Below are 22,964 nucleotides of genomic sequence, written 5' to 3'. Positions count from 1 at the left end.
AAATATGCTTATTTTTTTAGATTGATCAGAGTATTGCGGAACCTTTTTCCTGGAAACCTCTGGGATCTTTTGCCCATAGAAGGTAAATATGACGATGTATTTACTCTTTAGAATCAAAGACAAGAGAACATAAACTTACTTGAATAGAGTGCTTCCAAAATGTTTGTCCCCTCAAATATTTAATAAGTTTTTGCTTTTTTTGTCACACTTAAATGTTTTAAATAAAATGCAATACCATAGGTAGCCTATCTAAAAAAAAGATAATTTTCAGAAAATCATTTCATTTATTGACGAAGAAAATTTCCAAACCAACCAGATAAACAGGCATGTTTTACTACTTATATCCAATTGTTGATCTAAATCAAATGTGGCAAAACAAAAGCAAAGAACAGAAACTGAAAGTATCAAATAAAACTTCACAAATCTTTTTGTTTGATTTTGTTTATTCAACAAGTTTTAAACCATTTTTACAGCATCATCCATCACAGTTCATATTACCCAACAAAAAGATTCTTCCACAATCCTCTAAACACTACAAAAAAATTTCACATGCAAATCTAAAAGTTACAGTATTGAAAAGTGGAAACAATGTAGTCAGACAGAAAAATAAGAAAAATGTGCTGCTCTACATCATTAATAATTTAAGTGTAAAAAAAAAAAAAAAAAAAATTAAAAAGTAAAAGTTCTGACGGGTATGGATCTATGTGTTGCCTTCATCTCATGTCTTTAACCTGCGTACTCAATATCACAGGCTATACATTCGACAATTCAATGCCCAAACATATTTAATAAAGTATATACAAGAGTGAAATTATAACAGTTTTAGTATCAGCAATAGACCTCAGTTGGTGCTGCTACTATAAACCTTTTCTGTTGATATTAAGTGAAAGGCACACAAAGGCAAAGAGTGGAGATGTTACAGTGTTACGGAAAGAACTGCTACACAAATAGCAGACTGCTGGTCCTCGAATGATTAAAAACTTCTTTTTGTTGCTGATGTTAAATGTCTTCATTGCTGTGATATGATTGGTTCAAATCTGTGCAGAAAAAGGGCTACGGAAGATACAAACACAAACACAACGTTCCATCTTAAAAAAACATTTTTTTTAAATCTGTCAGCAGTTCTTCCATCTCACTGTAGTGACAAAGTATACACACTGTGCATCGAAAGGTAACAGACTCTACCTCAACGTCTATCTCATTGTGAATAATAAAGTGCTGCTAAAACGATAACCTTTCTCTCAAACTCAGAGCGAAGACACGGTTTCTCACAAGGGATACAGCAGAGATAGACAGCGATTTGTGCAGCAAGGCAAACTGGGTTTGTTTCAGGTTTTTTTGTTTTGTTTTGTTTTGTTTTACAAAAATCTGTGCAGAGTAAAAGACATGACTACAGAATAGCAAGAAAGCAGAAACATTCTGCTAAATTCAGTACTGGTGGCAAAACAGTAACAAACACTAACATAGCAGAACTTGTAACAGAAATCCTCTCGTTCAGTTTGGTGTACTCTACTTCTGTCTCTGAGGAACGGCAAGCAGCTCCAGACAGAGAAAAACACGTTTTTTTAGGCTAATGCGCCAAACTCTCAACTCTTGGACATTAGAGAATTTAAACTGAAGCTTTTCAGTCTGGATAAGGTCAGCCTGACCTGAAGCGTACGTCTAGTGACGGCTGGGGAAACACCATTGATTCAGGTGGACACTTAAACCTAAGTGAGGCAATTCTTTTGGTTTTATGGCAGCTGGTTGTGAGTGATTTAATGAAATTGTTGCAGCTTACTCCAGAGATGGGGTATTTCAAGTTCCTTTTCTTAAAACTAATGTCATTAGTTGTGAAAGCAACTAAAGAAAGAACACAAATATATTCAATTTTTTTTTTAAATGACATTTTAGGTATGAAAGGTCTTTTTAAGCAGAATAAAATTTGACATAGTAACTAAACAAGGAGTTAATTTAAGAAACATTCAACTGCTTGCCATCACGGTTTGTATACTAAGTAACTTCATTCTGTTTTGTCGGAGTGGAACATTGGGCACCTTTTGTAAAGTAATAGCCCCATCTGGTGGAAGAACACAGTAGCACAACGGCGCCGGAGTCTTAAAAAGATACAGCAATACAGTATGGTCGATAAAAACAGGAATCTCTCCACAGTGAACTTGTTTTTACAGTTATAGCACTCTTTAGCCAGATAACAAACTCAATGTGCTGAGTTTATTATCACATGGAGCAGTAAAGAACATATCAGTATAAAATACCAACAAAATAGGTGGTAGAAGCTGGTGGAGTGATGCAAATACGTCTTTTCCTTTAAAAATATTTCCTCCAGATCTCTCGTCAGTTCCTCTCTTCCCTACAGTCAGGGGACACCTCAACTATGGAGGCTCTCTTTTTTTTATTATCCTTTTTTTATATATATATATGTATCTATTTTACGCAATAAGAGCCAAGCAGTAGAAACCGTCGCATTGGAGACGATGTCCGAAATGTGGTGACAGAGTAAAAATTAGTCCGACCAGAAGATCTGTCTACTTCTAACCAGCGGACCCTTCCAGCTCGCACTCGGCCTGCGAAAAAGAGTTTGTCTGAAACATTTGCAGTCGTTCGCTCAGAGCTGAGAGTCCGCTCCCAGGCTGTTCAGCTCCTCCGGCGAGTGCTTCTCTGCTCCACCGCCGGCCGTCTGGCGGAAGCCGGCGGCGATGTCGTCAAACGTCCGGCCCCGGGTCTCTGGCACTTTGAAGTACGTGAAGATGAAGAAGAAGAGCAGCAGCACAGTAAAGATGACAAACACGTAGGGGCCGCAGACTTGCTGTGAAGACATAAAAAGAGAACAATAATTATCACTTCGAAATGTGTTCCTTCTTCTTCTTCTTCCAGTTTTAAACACTACAACTCCATACTTTGACTTGTTTGTGTACTTACAGTAATCTTTGCTGCAGTGCAAAAGCACAAAATCTTACCAGGTATTTTGGTTTAGTTTTTGGTGCAAACATCTTAGCACGCTTGAGATAAAACAAAATTAGTTTACAAGTAACCTTTCAGCAAGATTTAGGAGCTTGTTTAAGTAAATAATTTGCTAAAATTTATTTAAAAAATACTAATTTGCCTGGCAGATTATTTCACTCATGAACATAAATTATAAGTGAAATAATCTGCCAGTGGAATAAGTACTATTTTATCATTTGTCATGAATTCTGTCATGACAACAAACTCCCATATTTTGCTAAAAAGTTACTTTTCATTTAGTTTTTTCTTATTTCGAGAAATTTGCACTAGAAACCAGACCAGAAATACTTAGTGAGATTTTGTGTTTTTGCAGTGCAATTCCATATTTGTGAATTGTTTTATACATGGAAATGCTGAAGGTGGAAGATTAGCAACCATGTCCAAAGAAACAGAAAATTTCATGTTGTAATGTGTGGTCACCTTTAATTTAAAGGTTCTAAAATACACGCTCTGCAATGCTACACCTTTAACAATGTGTCATTTTTTTCTGTAAATTCCAAATGAAACTCTCTTTAATTCTAAATAATCCATTAATATTCAGTTGACGTAAGGTGTAAGCATGATGTTAGTGTCATAATCCTTAAAATTATCATTTGGGTTTGTTAAAATGAGTATTTAATTGGTAATATGCACAGAGAGAGCTCTCTCTGCTGAAAGCCTCTGCCTAAAAGCAAGAAGTTGCATTTTATCTTCTGGCCACAGGAGGCCGTGCTTGAGTGAGTTTATCACCAGGCCACTCTGTTTTTTTCCACTCACCTCTACATACGGGAAGCCCAGTCCCACTATAAAGTTGGATGTCCAGTTGGAGAAACCAGCTACAGCGATGGCCGACGGCCTGGGTCCCTGAGAGAACAACTCCGCCACGATGAACCAGGGGATGGGACCGGGGCCCATCTCAAAGAACGCCACAAAGGCGAAAATGGCCACAATGCTCACATAGGACATCCAATAGAGTTGCTCCTACAGAAATAAAAAGACGAGAAGGAAGATGAAAAATATGCGTGATGCGGAAAGTACATGTTTAGTGTTTCTTGAAAGGCGAGCCTACCAGCAGAGCCAAGGCTATGGTCATCAGCACGGCAGACACGGCCATGCCCATCAGTCCCAGCAGGTGCAAAGTTCTGCGTCCTGCACGCTCCACAACGAACAGCTGAAAAACGGATGAGGAAGTACAGTTACACAAACAAAGCTCGGACGGCTTGGGTCACCGTTATTTCTGGCAGATATAATCTGATCCAATTTAAGCAAATTTAAAACTTGTGAATGAATAAAACAAAAAAAATAACCCAATGAACCAATTTAACTTAGAGTGAGAGAATGAGTTAAATCCCCTGTGGTAGATCATCAAAAATAAGATTAAACTAAAATGGTTGAATTTTGAGTGAAGGCAGTGCAGCTGTATGGAAATTATAAGCAACTGCAATCCTTCTGCTGACATTTGTGTCTGCAGTCAATGAATGATCATGCAGAGTGGAGTCACTAATCGAACACAAATTAGTCAAAGGACTTTACATTTACAGTTTGGCTTCAAGCATAAAAATATCCACATATTTAATACGTTTAATATTACTTTTGTCATAAGAGCCGATCTTCATGCAGTACTTACAGAAACTACAGTGAAAGCAGTGTTAACAACACCAGCTCCGATGGTGGCATACACTGGCTGTGGAACTTTGGCTTTCTCAAAGATGCGTGTGGAGTAATAGAAGACCTAAAGCAGAAAAACACACAATCCTCACGTCAGCGTCTTCAGGACCTTCCGACATTTACAACACACACACAACACATGCGTAAATGTCTAATAACTCACAGCATTGATTCCAGAGAGCTGCTGGGAGAGCTGCAGGGTGATGGCGATAATAATGGGCTGGCGATAGAGCGGAGAGCGGAAAAGCTCCAGGATGGTCACTTTTTTCTCCCTCATCATCTGCCGGCTTTCCTCCTTCATCTCCTGCATGTCAGAACTCACATCTGTTGCCCCTCTGAGCTTCTTCAGGACTAAAATGGGTCAAAAGGAGGTATTAGTTGTAAATTAAGCCAGATTATTTTCTGTCTCTTATTGCATCTTGGAGTAATTTTAAACCATGCAGGCATATTCCAACATAACTATAGCAACAACGCATGGGCTGGTTACTAATATCACTAACTTCTAATCTATAGTAAGGAAGCGATTAATTGGATGAATCGTGATGAATTGATTATTGAGCTAATTGATTGATCATTAGCTGGAGTGTACAGACTCAAAAAAGGCAATTTTCTTAAAAAACAACTAAAGTAAAACTGTACAAAAAAAATATACATTTGCATTTAACATAAAAAAAACACTTATGTCTGTAAATATGTTCTACTCTTCAAGAGGCAGTTTTAGCTTTACCTGGTTCAAATTTAGTAAAAAACAAAAATCTCCTAATAATCACGTTTGCTGTGCAATTGTTAATCGGCTGATCAAAAAAATAGACGACAGATCATCCTTAGACTGTATCAATGTTAAGTCAACCAGAAAAGCTGAGTTTTTTATATGCTGATGTTCTAAATATTTTTTAGCTGCAAATGCATCCTTTGCTTCAAATGATCAAGACATAAACTAACGAAATGCTGGTGTGGCATTTTAAGCAATAAAAGGTTTAATTTCTTATTTAAAAAGCAATTAATAATTTGTTTATTTGTATTTTTTTATGTATTTATAGAAATGTTTAAGACGGCTCAAATGGTTTAATGACAAATCTGCAGAATGTGCCATTTGGTTTTATCTGATTAATTGATTAATCGTTAGAATAACTGATAGAGTAATCAATTACTAAAATAATCATGAGTTAGTTTAATTCACTTGTTTTGGCTTTGTTCTCTTCATTCTTGTTGATGAGCAGAAAACGGGGGCTCTCTGGGCACAGCGGCAGCAGGATGGACTGTATCACAGCCGGGATGAAGAGGAAGCTCAGCAGCAGCGGCCAATACTCAGCGTTACCCATGATCATCTCCAACCCGAATATCTGGAGAAAAGAAAACAACCAGAACATTATAAGCCATCCATCCATTTTCTAACGCCCAGAACCTTCTTGCTGCAAGGCAACATCGCTACCAACTGCACCACTGTGCAGCCCCATTATAAACCAGCTGCAAAGAGCACGACAGGACAGGTTAAAATAGGAGCATCCTCTGATCACCAACCTGTGCAATGAGGATGCCTACGACGATTCCCAGCTGGTGCAGCGTGCCCAATGCGCCTCGCAGGCCTGTCGGGGAGACTTCGCCGACATACATGGGCACAAAACCAGTGGAGAGGCCGGAGTAGAGACCCACTACAAAACGACCAATGATGAGCATTTCCCAAGAGCTGGCCATCTTTGAAAAACCCATCAGAGCAGCCGCGATGAAGGCTAAAATGTTGGCTATGAGCATGGAGTTCCTCCTGTAGAAGTCACAGAATCATTTAGAAGTCATTTCTGTAAATTGAAGAATGGTAAACGAGATGCTATGCTTCAGTGCTTATGGCTCAGATGTAATTTATTTACCTTCCCAAACGGTTGACAAAGAATCCAACAGAGAAGGAACCAAAAATGCCTCCAACAGAGAAGATGGACACAGAAATGGCCCAGATTGCTGTGAGCTGGCTCTCGGAGATGGGCTCCTGGTAACGTTCTCTATACGTCTCATTGATGAAATTCTCAATTATCTGTTTAAGAAAAGAACAAATTTTTTTAGTGCACAAATATAAATATCACAGATTTATGCTTCGCTTACACGAGACCGGTGCCTGGAAGCTCCTGGTATTTTCAGATGTTGATTGGGAAAAAGTTCCACATTTAAACTGTAGAGGTGGGTGAATTGATCCAAAATATTGGTAGCATCGATACCAAGTCGAAATCAAAATCGGATCAATAATAGCATGGTGTGATCTATGCTTTAGTTTCAGATTCCCTCTTGAAATTTCAACTCAACTCTACCTGAAAAAAGATTTTGTTTCGTAAACTACCTAAATTCTGCCCTTTAATAAATTATTCAAACAAAGAACTACAAAAACATCTAAATGCCAGAAGTTTGATGGTGATCGATATTAGTATCGGCGATACTGGCCATGTATTTACTTGGTAGTAGACTGAAGCCAAAATATGAAGTATCACACACACCACTATTAGGTAGCATTGCTAAGACACCTTAAGATTGGATTGCACATGAGTTTTGGACCCGTAGCTTACAAACTTACTAGCTTCCATCTCTTTCTGAACAGTAACCCATCTCCCTTCTCCCAGAAATGAAAGTGGTCATGTAACACATATATTCCTTATCAGAAATTGTATCAAACTGAGCAGAACAATACAGCACATTGTTTTTGTTATCTGCCTGTGTATGTGTAGGATAAGCTCTACAGCTGTGAGTTCTGCACATGTGCAACTTCACACCTCCGAGGGGGGCATTACAGAAAGTTAGAGGCTTTCAGGCAGGTTCTCACTGTAAATAGGATCATAGATTTTAATGTTACATAATTAAACACAGCTCCAATTCACGGCAGTGCACATTTCTAATGCGATCATCACAGTTACATAAGTGCCTGAGTCTGATCATGTGCGCAATGTTGTCCTCCTTCTTAAATCCAAACACAGATGTTGGCAGAGCAGCGACCAGCTGAGGGCGGTACTAACTACTCTATGTAATCACCATAACTTCCTGTATAAACCAGGAAGTTTTTCAGTGACACAAAGGAGTGTCAGATTTCTTCTCCCCTCCCCCGTTGCCACTGTTCCCGTCACAAATCACCATGTCAACAAAACACTCCCACGAGCGGCGACACCAGAGTTTGTTTAGGAGTCATCTCTCATAAGACTCATAAAGGTCACCACCTAGTCTGAACTGCTTGCTCCGGTTGTGTCATCTGTCTCCTGACCAGAGATCTTAATGCACTGGAAGCTGAGGAGAGGCGAAGGGGAATTAGAAAGTCAGCAGTGTCCTGGCAACGTGGTTAAAGAGCGTGGCTATCACTTATCAAAGGGCTTTCCTTTGGTGGCAGCACACATGTACACTGACACTGTGACCACAGAGCCTGGGTCATTTCCACTATCGACTTACACTCACAAGACCCCGCTTGGTGATATCACAAATATGCTATCATGCATTGCACTGTGCCCATGACCTTCACATACACACGTCTGCCACTTTATTTAGAGGCACAACTTCATGTGCAAAAGTTGCACGTAAAATCTTCAATATTGCTTTTTATGCAACCTTTTCAAACCCAAAGAGCCATTTTTGTCTGGAGTCCAGTTGAATAAAACTCAATAAGATCCACAGAAGTCACCAGATCTACTGAAAAAAGAACAACATATCATTTGTAATACTTATCTACTTTAGGAAATGCAGCATTTATAAACCACAGCCTTCAAATATTGTGAACCTATTCCTCACAATATCTGTAGAACAAATATTGTGAGGAATGCAGATGAAGCCCGGATTTCAACCTAATGACCAGGAAAAAAATTATTCAAACTATTAGTAATTGCACTTTAGGTCTCATTCAGGTGATATGCAACATAACTTTTCTACAAAAAGCTAAAACAAATGCATATATCTATATTTAAAAACATTATTTAGTTTCTAAGTACTTTTAGATCAAATTATAAAGAGCCATTGTTGAAGGTTCAAAGAGCCACTTAAGGCTTTTGATCTAATCTTAGAAATGTTTTAGTATCTGTATTAGCTTTTTCCTTTCATATTTTTTAAGATTAATATGGCTTTTATTGTTTTACATAAACTGGAAAAATCTGTTTTGAGGCACTTGGATTCCACTTTTCATTGGCATTAAAAATTAAATAGAGACCGTTTGGATCTTGACTTATTATTTGGTGTCTGTCTTTTTTTTTGCTCAGACAGATGGCAATTAATTTATTCCAGTTTACCTAGCAGCTGTAGCTATGTAAAGTAGGCCTTATAATCGCGGGCTGATTCAGTTTCTGGTTTGGGTTTTTATATTAAATACAAAGTAGTCGACACTTCAAAAATAGTTTTAAAGCTACCATAGCTTAAAATACCAACAAACAACATGTGTCAGACATATTTTGCTCAGAGTAGTGATGCGTCATTTGCAAAAAAAAGCCTCTTTGTAGCAAACAAGAAGAGTGAACTCCTGCTGCTGAGTGCTGAGTCCTCAGATGCCCCTGATCAGCTCTGCTGAGAATCCACGCCCATGAGGGCGGGACTTCACTATGATTGGCTCACACTATAGCCAATCACACACAAAGACAGTTTAGCGTCATACAATGAGAGAAACTCCAAGGACACATGTAGTGACAGACAGAGGCATTTAAATGTGAAAACCTAACAATAAATAACATCTGAAATGTTTAAAGTTTCTATATTCCCAAATGCAGGTATTATAAGGATCATAGGAGCAATATGCCCCTTCAGAAACTTGTGGCCTTTGAAGAGTAGCAAACGTCACATTTCACAGTGCCAGCTGACTGACTGTCAGATTCTAAGCATGTAATTAAAAAATGCTGTTGAAGGTAAGCAGTATAATAAGCACGCAAATGGTGGAATCTCAGATGTTTCTCTCGTTTCTAGGGAGAGCTTGCTCTGGATGGAAACACGGCAACGCATTTAAGTTTGGTTGGGTTCAGAACGGCACATGTAAAGTAAGGAGGATCCTACAGAACAGCAGGAAACAAGGTCCTTGAGCGCATCTAATCAGGGACGAGGGTCAAGGTCTGCTCTAACAGCAGCATCACTGCGGCTTTTATCAAAAACTGGAGCTGGGGAGAAAAAAGTGGCGGCGATAATCTCAACGGCGGATGGCGCATTCTGGTTGGGTAAGAATTAAACATAAAAGAGCATCATCTTTCATTTTACAAGCATCTGAGGTCGCTCAAACCTGAGTGTGTGTGAAAAGGAGAGTTTTACACTGGGTCAGGTTGTCCCAAGAGAAAGGCATCCGACTCTGCTGACAGCAACATGCAAGGCATTTCATATCTGAGCCATGAGGCAAACGGCCACCATTTATTGTGCTTAGAAAGAAAAATAAGTGGCTGTGCTTACAGCTTCAATGTTATCGAGGCAAAGGAACAGAATATCTTTTAAGCATGTCCTTTCTGTAAGGAACAACTTCTAGCTCTGTGATAGTTAAAGAATGTATGTACTGCCAATAATAAACTATTTTCTTGGTTTTATGGTTGTAACTGATTAATATGTTAATGATTGTCCTAAAAGGTCCCGAGATAACCTCTTTCCAATTGTTTCCCTTTTTATTGGATTTCATGCTATACCATCAGGAAGTGATTTTATCTCTGTGTCAGACCTGAAGACATTTCTCTGGGCATTTTTTTTTCAACCAACCTTTAATTTCACAAGAGGCTGAGAAAAGGATGATTCAGCTGACAGGTAATATATCATGTTTCTGTAAAAACCTCAGGTCTTAAAAAGGGTAGGTAAAGACATTCAGGGTGTTTCTTTTACATTTCAAGTCATTGTCGGAGTTCTTCTCCTGATTTCTCCACGTTTTTGAAGTTTGTTTAAATCACAGTCTAGAGCATTTTTGACAGCATGATGATTAAGGTGCTTTTTCTTTTACTGTAAGCAGAAATTGTTAGGTGTGAGCATGGTCAAGGTGATAAAAAAATATATCTGACCTGTTTGGCAACCTGTGAAAAGGTGAGTCATTTGAAAAGGCAGCTGTGTGGCTGCAGGGTGTGTACGGACCAATGCAAAGCCACCTCACAAAAGTTATTTACTTGTGATGAAATGTTTTGACATTCCAGGAGAAATGAGTCTCTCTGGTCTCCCAGTCTGTCAATAAAACCCACATTACAAATGTCCCTCTGGGGGCATGAAGATATATTTTTCATTATTTTGTTTAGCTACAGGGATAGGTAAGTGTTTGCATATTGTTTTTTCTAAAAAAAAAATGCTGCCCTTTTCCAGCAGACTGCTGAACAGACGACGTCCTTTTTTGGGCACAGAAACTCTGGTACTAATGTTCTTGGACTTATTAGGACAGAAGACAGCTACTTTTATCTCTTCTCTTAATCCAAACTTTTCCTATTCTGTCCTGACATTCAGTCATGCAAGCAAACAAATTCAGAGTTAACTAACTTATTTTTTTTTTTTTACAGATATTTAATGTTTAGTTAATTTGTACTATTGGTTTAAAATGGACTCATGTCCTGATAATCATGTCCAACTCACCTTCTGTGGAGCATTGATGACACCTGTGTTGTATCCGAACTGCAGGGAGCCGATCACCGCAGTGCCAACGCTCATCAACAAGGGGAACGTTATTTGCTGCAAACAAAAACACAAAGCAGAGGTTTTGTATTCAGTGAGAAGACCAGCTCAAAAAGTTACTCACCATTTTAACCAACAAACATTCATTATTTCAAAAGCACAAATTACTTAAAATTACAAGGTTAAAACAGCATCACTTTACTGAGTCTATTTTATTTGGCTAAAGACTGATGCAGCTCTATTTTCCACTTTCTGGGTAAAGTTTTGTCTGATATTGTTTTGGTTATATTTTTTGTTTGTTTTTTGAGAAAGATATTATTCTATAACTTTTTCTATGTGTTTAAAAGTAGTAGTTATTTGTAATAATGTAGTTCACGGTTAATTTCCAACTGCTATAGATGGATTGATTTGACATCCAGATCTGCACATGTTTATAAGAATATTATATAATGTAAGGCTTATAGATAATAAGTAAAAAAATATTGCAACATGTAGCATAAGTTACATTATTTAAAATAAAAAAAAAGATTAAGATAAATGTTATGACTAAATAGTAAGGAACGTTTCTTGGTACTGGTCGGTATGGGATTCTACTGCTTGATAACCTTGATTAAAAACATTTTGGCTTTGAAGTTTTGAACAAAAATGTTACTAAAAAAATGTTATTATTTAGAAAAGAAACTCAACAGTTACTCCTAAAACTGGAAAAAATTTATTTCTTCTTTTGAGCTTGAGATAAGTATCTCAAGCTTTGTACATTTTACAAAAACATGTTTGCAAGCAAAACTAAAGGTTATCAAGTCAAGCTTTGACTTGATATCCAAGTCAAAACTTGACTTGATTATTAATTGCTTGCACAAAAACAGGTTACCTTCGTAAGAGTGGCTCGAAATATTATTTGTCTTTCTTTTAAGGGAGATAAAATTGCTTTAGCCTTCTTTCAGCCAGCTGATAGGCAGTGTGCAGTAACAGGTAGAAAAGGCTTTTGTCAACATTTCATCTGGCTTCTCACGAAAAGATATTAACCATCCTAATCTTACCATATTAACGGTTGCATGTTTGGAAATTTTTACTTTTTGCACTTTGATATCTTTACCAGACCATCCATTGCTCTTATTACATATTACTTTCAATATTATCCCCCTGTATTGCTTTTCATGTTTAAGGTATTTGACCATGAGGCATATTCAACCCCATGTAGTCGTCCTTATTGTCCCTGAACCTTTGACCGTGCTAAGGGTTTTCTATGTAAGCCTCTCTGATGAAAACGGTCCTGGTTAACCCCAGGTGTACTGATGCTTTGTCTGTGTTCATGTTCCTGTGATTACAGAGCTCATTTTGAGCTGAAGCTCAGTAGAGCCCCATAGATTAGAAAGGATTTTCCTCATACCAAGAAGTAAATAAAGCATGGTGGGGTATGCTGCTTTCATCTTTCCTCCTGCAGGGCCAGGAAATAGCAACCTTATTAAAACACAATTTTTTTGTTTTTTAGTCGCTGTGGTTATATAAATAAATTGTAATAGCATTTACGGAAATTAACGTTTCCATGAAAAAAAAAAAACATTTTTATATTGAGTATATTGCCTCAATTCATGGTAAACGAGAAGACTTTAAATATTTAAAAGTTTCAAAAATTCTCAATCATCTTTTCTCTGGGTATATGGAGTAACAAAGTCCTGCTGCTCCTGCACTTGTTGCTAAGCACTGTCATTCAGCTGGCTGAAAAAAGACCACTTATCTTTTGTGTCACTCAAATTCAGCTGTCTGGAAAAAATAGACAAAACATTCATGCAAGAAAAAAATCTAAAGGAACAACAACCAACTGTCTTAACATGACACTATTTTTAGTTGCCTGTCGATTCAGGAGTTATCTGATCAGATCGCTCAATCACCAATGAAACATTTTAACCGGTTTGTTAAACTTGTGTTTCTGTACAAATACCAGTGTTTAATCTTTGTTCTAGGTTACGTCAGTCAAAATAATCTCTAATATAAAAATATAAGTATAATATCCTATATGATTTAGTTTGTCTGTTTTGTAGAATTTTATAGTAGTTCTGGTTTTCATACTCCCATGTCTAGTTTTTAACCGTTTTGTCTTTTATAACTCACACTGAGATCATCCAGTCTGGAAAGTTCCTGTTGTTTATAAGTCCAGTGCTGTTTCAGTGATTTACTCTGGATAGCTGCCTCGTATTTTGGAAACATAAGACAATCACATGCCTGGATGTCACCTCAAAGGCATTTTCTAACCTGAGGAGAAATAACCCAGCAGAGACCTTACCGAGTTTAGCCATATAATGATATTAAAGTCAAAAAAGGACACGCACTCCCTGAGGCTGTAAATAATGAGGTGCTAAAGTTAAAGAGACAATTCAATCATTATCACGTGTAGGTAAGTAATATAAAACACCTTTTGTGACATGTGATTGGAAGTAGCAATAAGAAGTTTGGAAACTATGATTATAAATAAATGCTCTGCTTTCCGTGATGACTAAGTGGGTTTATGGGACCCAAACTTTGCCAAGAACATTTCTCTCATGCAATTAGAGCAGCACTGTTTGGTGCTTCATGCTGGTGATGCTAAATTCCTCAGGAGGAACCTAAATTCATCAGTTTTTGTTTTTGTAACCAGCCCTTCTGGTGAGTCCATGTTCAGCGCAGAACATGAAGATCTGTTCTTTATCACCAGAAGCACTGAAAGTTATTCTCCATACTAGGAATGGAGGGAGTGGTGAAAAGTATATTCAATACATTATAACTATTCTGTTTGTTTGCTTTAAACTAGGGATACTGATTGGGAAATGTTTACCAATATGGGTATTCTTTATTAATGCTTATGTTGTAGACGAAAAGTGGGCACACTGACGCACTAGTAGTGGAGCTACGTTTCCGTTAATTCAAATTCAATTTGAATTAAATTAAAAATACATTTGTTAAGAGGTATAACACTTGTTTTATTAAAAAATGACTGATATCAGCTGGTACCAGGGGTGCACAGATTTATTTGCGCTGATTTTCTTAATTTTGGGAGATTGGTGAACAGTCTGAAACTATTAAGGTAACAAACCCAAAAAGTTCTCAATAAGCAGAAATCTAAAGACACTAAAATGGTACGTAATAAAATGGTTCATATGGGTTTTTTTAAAAAGTATTTTGAAAAAGAAGCACAGCAGGTGAAACCAAATGCCAAATGTCAATCAGTTCCAGCTGATCTCATTAACAATCAGCTTTTTCTGCCACAACGCTAATATGGTCCACTGAGCTACAAACAAACCAAATTCTTTCTTGCTTTTTCAGAAGGTTGTTCTTTACACAGTGATGACTGCTGTTGTTTCTCCAGAAATCTCCAATTTTGCTGAAATCTTCATAGCAGCCTGGCATTTTCATTAAACTTTTCACATAATAAAACCAAGATTATTTGAAGAAAACCTCTCAGCGTTTCATTAAAAAAAAAGCAGCCCTGAGAAACTATTTCAGATGATTATGTAAACTGTTCTCCTCTGAGATATTATGAAAGCGCACACTGCTGCTTTTAAATGTGACAGAAGTAGACCTGGCAAGCCTGAAACTGCCCAGTTTTCTCCCCCCTAGATCTGATGATGAAGAAGAAAACCTGTGTGGGGGTTTTTTGGAGGCTGTCACTGCACGCCTGTTTTCTATAAAGGACATGTATAAACCGACTCTTACTTTTCAACCAATAGCGGCTCCTGTTTTTCAGGTCATCGAGTTCGTAACACAGTTTGGCAGCTGTATATTAAAACACACACTGACTTTGTTTATCATTCTGGGTTTGGGGTTTAAAGCAGGCCTTGGGGTAAATGAGGAAACTCATATTCTGATTCTGAAGGTATATTCTGAAGAACTGCAAGAGCTCTCAGAGAACTACCAGCTGCTTTTTACTATCAACAATAAAATCCTGTTGGTGCCTCTGGGAAAAATCTATCTATTTAAATCCCTCCTCTCTTCAGGGAATAGATGTATTTGTCCACAAAAAAAAATCTCCTCAAATGTGGATGTTTGACTTCAGCTACAAACAGCTCTTAGCATTTAGATACTCTAGCTTTCAACCCTTCAAAACACACAAACTGCACAGGGAATCTAAGCACAGAGTAAAACTTTAAGAGAGAGCATTCTAAAGAAATCCTAACAGTTTAACCCACACTGACTCCCCCAGATGATAACAAACCCTTCCTTCTTTTCTGTGAAAATCCAAAATAAGAAAGTAGGTGAGATATTTTATGTTTCCTGGAACTCATAAACAAGAAGGCCAGCATTAAACTTTACTTCCTCGCAAGAGAAGCAGTGAGGTTACACCCGTTAAAACTATCCTACTATCGAAACGTTGGAGCCAATCCCTCTCTCCTCGTGCTTCGCCTCTCAGATTCGTGTTACATCCCTGGCATGTTTAATGCAGCAGGAGCTTTCAGATGTGTTTACATTTCCAAAACAAGTGGTTTGACCTGAACAAGCAGTCACAAGGTTTTTGAATAAACTTTATCAAAGCTCATGCAAATGTTTTGTGTTTGCATGTGAAGGTTTAAGCAAGACATAAGTCTGCAAGCAGGACTTTTCTGTCCAGTCATGGCAGCAGTGCACAAACCACAGCCAACAATGAGCACATGTTCGTCAAATAAACCGGTACAGTCAGATGAGCAGAACAGGAAGAGCTGAAAAGCCACCGTCAAATCGGTAGACGCTCAGCCATTCTGATCTTTTTTTCAGTCACGTAGAACTGGCTCTTGTTCAGTTGACGCAACAATAAAACGTAGGAGGAAATGAAGCAGGGCAGAAGCCCCGATCCAAATTTGAGCATGTGTAACCACAACTACTGACATAAACCTCCTAATATCCTTATACTCTTTGTGCAGTTGAATGTTTCTCCTTATCCTGAGGGTCCTGAAGGTCAAAAAAGGAAATACAGCCTGGAGGCTGTGAGAATCCAAGCCAGCTGACAGAGAGGTGACGTCAATTTATGATAATTTAATCAAGAAAATCAGGGTTTAATTACAAAAAGGGATGTCAACAGGAAATCCACAAGTGATTCAACACCTGTTGCCAGACAAGGTCCTTAAAACGTCCTGAGAAATAAGTGTATCTGCAGGCTGTGGCAAGTCAAGTTGAAGACTTTTTTTATTACCACCCTGAATTAAAATTAAGACCAAAAAAATTATAAATATAGTAGATGGTTGGGGGATCATGCAGTATTACAATCAAGCGTAGCAAATACAGTGAAACTTCTGGGGTCTATTTCAGGTTTGTTATTGCAGCTTTGTGTTTTTCTCACAGCATATGACTCTACAGCCTTGACATCCACAGTGACTAGCTTAAACGTTGGTGTGCACAGAATATGCCTAACCTCATATGGGTTGGCAACAGAAGTGAGCCAATGGCAAAAACAATCGTCATCCGTCCAACTGGTAACAAATTTGAATTTACCCACAATGGACACAAAAAAGGTATACTAGCAGTTTATACTAGTGGTAGCCTCCACTGCCTCAAGTCACAGAACGCAACAAAAATGTTTGTGTGCGACTCAAACTTTTGCCTGACGAAAAAGTCCCGTGAGAAAAAGAAAAAACTACATGGAATACAAAAAGTTAAGTAGTCATGCAATGACAGAATTTAAGATCTGTGATTAACTTATTTACATTATAAAAGATTTTAAGTCATTTTAATGCCTTAAATTTAGACACAAAAACATGAGAGTTAAAAACATGATTTTTAAGTCAGAAAAATAAATTTTATCCAACAAACATGGCACAAAGTACAGCATCTCAATTCATTTATCTTGTGATAAAGGACATTTATCACAAGATAAATGTCCTTTATCTTGTGACATTGTAGTGAATTAAAAAAAGTCAGACGATTATTCTATTTTACACATCATGAAGTGTAAAATAGAATAAACAGATTCTTCACTAAGGGAGCAATGAGTTCAATCTGATGTAACAGATTGAACTGTTACATCAGTTCAATCTGTTACATCAGTTCAATCTGTTACCACAGTTTTTTCACACATGAGCAGCAGTGTCCGTGATCTTTAGTTAATTTGCATTCCAGGTGTCATATGAGAAAAAAACTGACATTTCATCACATGGCACATCAGAAGGAAAACCACTTTGGTTCGATTCCAAATAAGCGACTTCAAAACTGCTGCTATCAAAAAGTAGGTCACTTCAACAGAGAGTTTTGAGCAGCCTTGTTGTTTTAAAATGCAAAATAAGTCATAAATGTTTAAAATGATCTCACTTGCACTCACAAACACACAGAGCTACAAATGTTTTTTGGTGTCTGGTCTATAAAATTCCAAACACTTTTCAAACGTCCTTGAGGATGTTCTAAAACTGACTGTTTTACCAGCCACAATAAATATTCACTTAAAAAAACCTACAAATTCAATGTTATGAAATAGGAAATTTTTGGATAAACTAAGCAAAAAATATTCGTAATAAGTGAAGCTCTGGAAAAGGTCGTTTTTCTGTTTCTCTGTGACTCATCTTAGCCATTCATGAGTATTTCCCCGATGAATGAGTAAAGGATTAAAAGCAGGCAGAAGTGCGACTCATTTAATTTCCTTTTTTCCACTATGCACCGGATCAGCCGCTCTGGCCTACACTACACCCGTCACGTCTCTCAGCATGTCGTCTCTTTGGTCTCAGCTTACACAGCTGTGCGGAGCCCGACATGCGCCCGCCTCCTAGAGCGCCCTCACACTGATAGCATACCCTGCTCCCCCACCGTGGTCAGTTAACAGTTAAACAGCGGTCAGCAGAGAATACATCCATCTTTGTGATTAATAAAGCTATAGCTCAGATTCTGAAAGAAATGTCCTTTATCTTGTGACATTGTAGTGAATTAAAAAAAGTCAGACGATTAAGAAAAACGCAATTCATAAAAAGCATTGTCTACATGAAGGGTGTCCAAAGTGTGGCTCAAAGGCCAATTGTGGACACTGGAATGATTTTGTTTGGCCTATGCGCAATTCAAGAAGGTTTGGACTGCCAGGATTTAAATTTGACAAATTTAAATCCTCTTACAAGAAAAATGTTGGGAACAATGCAAAGTTTAAAACATTTTAATTTTTTTGCTTTCATTTGAAATTCTTAGTTAACAGGACCAAAAACATCCAGCTACAAAAAAATTTATTAATTTGAAAGAATTTTGAAAATAGGGCACAACTCCTCTAAATTTGTCTTTCCAGAAGTGATCCATAATCCAACAAAATAAGGTATAGACTTCCATTTGTTATAAGAAAAGCAGGAATTGGCCCCAGACGTACTTTCAATTTGCCAAGTATTTCTTATGAAATTTCTTGCCACATGAGATATCTCCTTCTTTCGGAAGGGCTGTATCATGAAATATCTGCACGAAATCATCTTTTGTATGCAACTCCAGCTTCATTATCCGCATTTGTGTCCACAGTTAAGAATATGAAGCAGCTAACGTTGCATGTTTGCCCTGTGAAGCATTTCCAATTGGTCTCATGCAGAACATCGGGTCACCTGTACACTATGTACGGTGTACTCAGCCAATACCACTGCAAAAATCTTCAGGGCCTTATCTATCAGTGCCAGTGGCACTTCAACCAGACACAGATAAAGATGTATTTATAGTCTGCTCCGCCCCCAGGAATGTGTTGACTGAATTTAATTGTGACACTATTGACAGCTCACTTGTAATATTAAAGTCAACAGTGTGTATATTTCTGGACATAAGGCATGGGTGGGCAACTTAACCATGACACCATCAAAACAAAAATAATAATATGATCTAGGTACTTTAATTTGGCTGTAGTTTATAAAATGTTACATACGGATCGTCTGCACACTATGTTTATTGTTGTTTTGTAAGTGAAACCTCAGGTACAAAATTAGAATAAACTGTTAAATATGTAGTTTTCAAGTAAACAATCTCCTTACCTAGAATGTTATATCTTCCAGCATTCTGCTCTTTATAAAGACAAACTAAGGACCTCTGAACACGTAAGATTTACGATGTCTGTTGGGTCTAATTGTGGTCTTTATTGATCACAAAAAAATTCAATGTTGATGTAGCTAAAGGGTTACGAGTGAGTAAGATGGTGCTCTAATAGCTTAAAGGGAATTGTCAAAAAATAGTTCAAAATGAGATTAGCAGTATTGCACGAAAGATAAAAATATATCAGCCTTCTTTCAGGCAGTGCACAGTAACAGGAGTGGGTGAGAGGGATAGCCTTGTGCCACTCTGTTTTCTATGTCAAATACCCACAAAAGACTAAAAACTTTTCCTCATTATTTACCTCATTAAAGGCACTCTGAAGTGTAGGAATGCTATGGTAACTCATTGAAGTGCTTTTGAAACCATTACTGCTTAAAACATTTATAAAATTATAGACTGGCCATGTCTAGTGCAGATTCTAAGGAGCTGAGAATAGGTCTTGTTTTTCAGAACAAATTTCACTTGTTATAAAAAAAAAAGGATTCAACCACTTCCTGGGGCTTTAATGCTTTTGAAGTCAATATATGTGAAATATGAAGCATGTTTACTGTTGACCCAAGAGGCATTCATGTGTTAAAGAAACTGGGGTCACAGACGGTCGGACATTATGTGAAGACAAACATGGTGGTGGATCCACTAGGAGCTGCTTTCTTTTCTCTATTTATTGACAGTCACTTTTTCTACAAAAATGTGAGCTTTATTGTCCTCAAAATACTGTCCCTTATCCTTTCAATGAGGGTGTACAGCTGTTTCTCAGCTAATGGAGCTGTTTTGTCTTTGGGTTAAGCAGGTTTTGCCCTTCTATCCTCCAAAAAGTCTTCACACTACCAACAATGGTAATCTTGCTTCACTCTGCATCATAGTCAAGCTGTAGTGAAATCTTCTTTTGCAGAAAATCCTCATTGTGCCTCATTACAACAAAGATGACAGTTACATTAGGAGACATGCCGAGGGGAGGCAGTCTTGCAGATGAAAGGAAAAACTACTGGAGCATTTTAAGAGCGGTCAGAGTTGGCAGAGGTCTGACAAGCAGGGGATGGAAAAGACTTCAGCTGCTGTCATTGCTGATGTACTATGAGCCAACGGTACTGGCTCTGGACCCCCCAATCAAAATACCTGCTGCCATAAGAGTTGGCAAGAACTTAGCAGCTCTCCAGTTCCAAACAGAGCAGATCAGCCATGTGCTTGGCCCCAGTTAACAATCCTCATTTGGTTTGGAAGACAGGGGGGGAATTTTCCAGTTGACAAAAATCGCTGAAAATCCAATGCTAAAAGGGTAAGTTCAAGATATTAGAAATAATTACGAAAGCACTTTCCATAAGCAATGTCCTTCCTCTACAGCATTAACAAGCCGCACCTTGCTGGGACAATAGTTGCCAATAGTGACGCTGCAGATTAAACAAATTAATCACTTCATTGGAGGCCAAACTATGACTGGTGACGCGTTAATCTGCTCTTAACTACCCAACTCTAATTGAATGCCAGATATTAAAATCCTGATCACAAGACGGCGATTAGCCTCTGCACGGAAACATAAATACACACAACAGCTCAGAAGCACCAATGAAAGCAACATCTGACACAGAGGGAGCTCTAGGCTTGAAGACTCACTATTTTATCTAAGAGCTCTTACTCAGGAGCAACTCTGTGTCACCGTCACACTGTGAAGTGGAAACACTGAGAACCGTTCCCATAATGTCCCTGAGCCCCCCTGCAGATGGAGGGACAAGAAGGACAGCCAGGGAAACATCAAGGGAAGAGCAGGAGGGGGGAGCTGAAGTCCTGCTGTGGTGTTTATGCTTTACTGGTCTCCGTGCAACTTGTGACCAAAAACGTAGCAGGATGGAGCTAACATTATCACGCAGCAGATAAGTCATATTTTCAGGACATGGAGCATTACAAACTTAATGAGACAAATACACCATCATATTGTTCCGATATGACTGTTTTAGTTTAAATACTTTTGTTTTGAAACAAACCAGAACCTTTAATTGATAGCTTGATACTGTATCGGCAGGACTGACAGAGTGCCACCAGTTTTCATAGATTGTTCCTGATACAAAATGTTAGAATGTTCTGAAACCAGATTGTCAAAAACATCGACTGTTTAGGAAAATAATTTTGAAAGTAAATCACTTTAAAAAATGTTTGTACTAGACTTAAGCTAAACATTAGTATCTTTGAATAGGCAGCAAAATTATTAAAGGCACACATCATTATTTTCAAACCAAGCTAATCATTTTTCAGCAACTTAAAATTTGTTAACTTTTTATTAGTTTTATAAGAAAAATATGCCACTTTTTAGTATTTCAATAAGATTTTCACACTGAGAAGTTTTTGTTGGCCTATGCTTAAACTTTCATAAACTTCAAGTTTAATAAACACATCCTAGTATGAAATTCCTTCTAAATTCCTGTGGTATTACAATATTTTGCAAAAGTAATACATATGAACCCTACGAGATTCTCTTTTATGTATTTTACTCCAGAAGTTACTTTGAATCAGTAATCAGATAGACAGAAGTTATAAACTAGATCTTTATTCCCCCTTCCTTTTGTTTTGAAAAATAAAATCTAAAATGTAATTCTGATTATCTTACTTGTTTTTGTTTTAAATTTTACCTTTATTGTTTTTATCTTCATAACTTAAAGGATTAATGTCGAATACATTCGGAATATTAGTACCATACACATAAGTGTTAATCATGATGCATCCGGGGTCTTTTGAAACTTTAGTCACGTAGCCCCTTACAGGAACCGACCACCTCAGTCTGCATCAAGCCCCCTTCCGTGACGTCATGACGCATAGTAAAAAATGAAACATGTGGACTTAAGATTCCCGCAACTTTAAATAATTAGAATGTGATCGGACATGTTAAATATAGACACACATATTGATCTGAGATGAAATCAAGACTATAATAGCTATAACTTGGGGGATTAAAAACACTATCAGACGCAACAGCTATGTAATAAGCAGACAAAAGGATGTTTAAGTATTAGCTGTGTCATGGCGCCCAACGGGTTAAAAAAAATAAGAACTGGGTGAAGCGAAATCTCGCGCAATGCCTTTAAAACCACCGGCAACTAAACGAGTTTGACAGGATACAGAGCTTGCTGTTGTCAAGTTTTATTACCTTTCCCGAGTCCATGGCAGCGAAGGGACAAAGGCGTTTCTCTTTGTCTGTCGGTTTATCGTTAGAGTTGATGGACAGCCTTCCTACGGGTCTCCGTTCAGAAATTGTTCATCTTTATTAAACTTCGGTTCCTCTGAAAAACCTTTGAGTCTTGGGAGTTCTCTACTTTTCAAGAAGTCTCTCTCTGTCTCAGCGTGGTATCTCTCTCTCTCTTTTAACCTTGTATCAGGTGTGGTCCTTCACCCCTCCGTCGTTTGAAATGAGATCTCCTTCTTCTGTTTCGTCTCACGGAGTTTCGTGGATGTGTAAAAACTTCCAGCTGCAGCAGCCTTCTGCCTCTTCAACTTTATGGAAACAGACATGAGCTGAGCCACGCGTTGATATAGCAAAGATGACGAGTTTCTAAATGGGTTGTCCGAAGCAAATGAAGTTCCTCCCACTTAGCGGAAGCCCGTAGAGGAGCGAGTCCTGACCATTTTTTATATGATCAAACACTGAAAAATGTAGGAGGTCCATAAAAAATGAAGCTCCTCCCTTCTCGCCTTGTGAATTTCAGCCGGAATATCGTCGAAAGTTAATTGTATTCATTGCATATGTATTACACACAGTGTGACATATGCAAATGTAAGGTTGA

General features: G+C 37.9%; 1 protein-coding gene across 1 annotated transcript; it reads right to left on the bottom strand.

Moving 5' to 3' along the window:
• Window positions 1–425: 425 nt before the first annotated feature.
• slc2a1b (solute carrier family 2 member 1b) lies at window positions 426–22,741 on the bottom strand. The gene is made up of 10 exons (XM_008409045.2): window positions 22,331–22,741; window positions 11,176–11,271; window positions 6,516–6,676; window positions 6,172–6,412; window positions 5,831–5,993; window positions 4,814–5,001; window positions 4,610–4,714; window positions 4,052–4,153; window positions 3,760–3,963; window positions 426–2,806 (listed from the first exon to the last, which is right to left on the bottom strand). Exons 1-10 carry the CDS (start codon window positions 22,343–22,345, stop codon window positions 2,606–2,608), a joined length of 1,476 nt encoding a protein of 491 aa, XP_008407267.1. The 5' UTR covers window positions 22,346–22,741; the 3' UTR covers window positions 426–2,605.
• Window positions 22,742–22,964: the final 223 nt, after the last annotated feature.

Source organism: Poecilia reticulata, linkage group LG5 (genome assembly GCF_000633615.1).
Source record: "Poecilia reticulata strain Guanapo linkage group LG5, Guppy_female_1.0+MT, whole genome shotgun sequence".
In the NCBI taxonomy this organism is placed as follows: domain Eukaryota; kingdom Metazoa; phylum Chordata; class Actinopteri; order Cyprinodontiformes; family Poeciliidae; genus Poecilia; species Poecilia reticulata.
The sequence above is the reverse complement of the archived record's forward strand: the minus strand, read 5'-3'. Positions and strand labels throughout refer to the sequence as shown.

Bases quoted from the DNA above. Each gene is read 5' to 3' on its own strand.
- slc2a1b (XM_008409045.2), bottom strand. The intron at 6,677-11,175 runs GTGAGTTGGACA...TTTCTTAAACAG, and splicing joins TCATCAATGCTCCACAGAAG to ATAATTGAGAATTTCATCAA. The intron at 3,964-4,051 runs GTAGGCTCGCCT...TTATTTCTGTAG, and splicing joins CCATAGCCTTGGCTCTGCTG to GAGCAACTCTATTGGATGTC.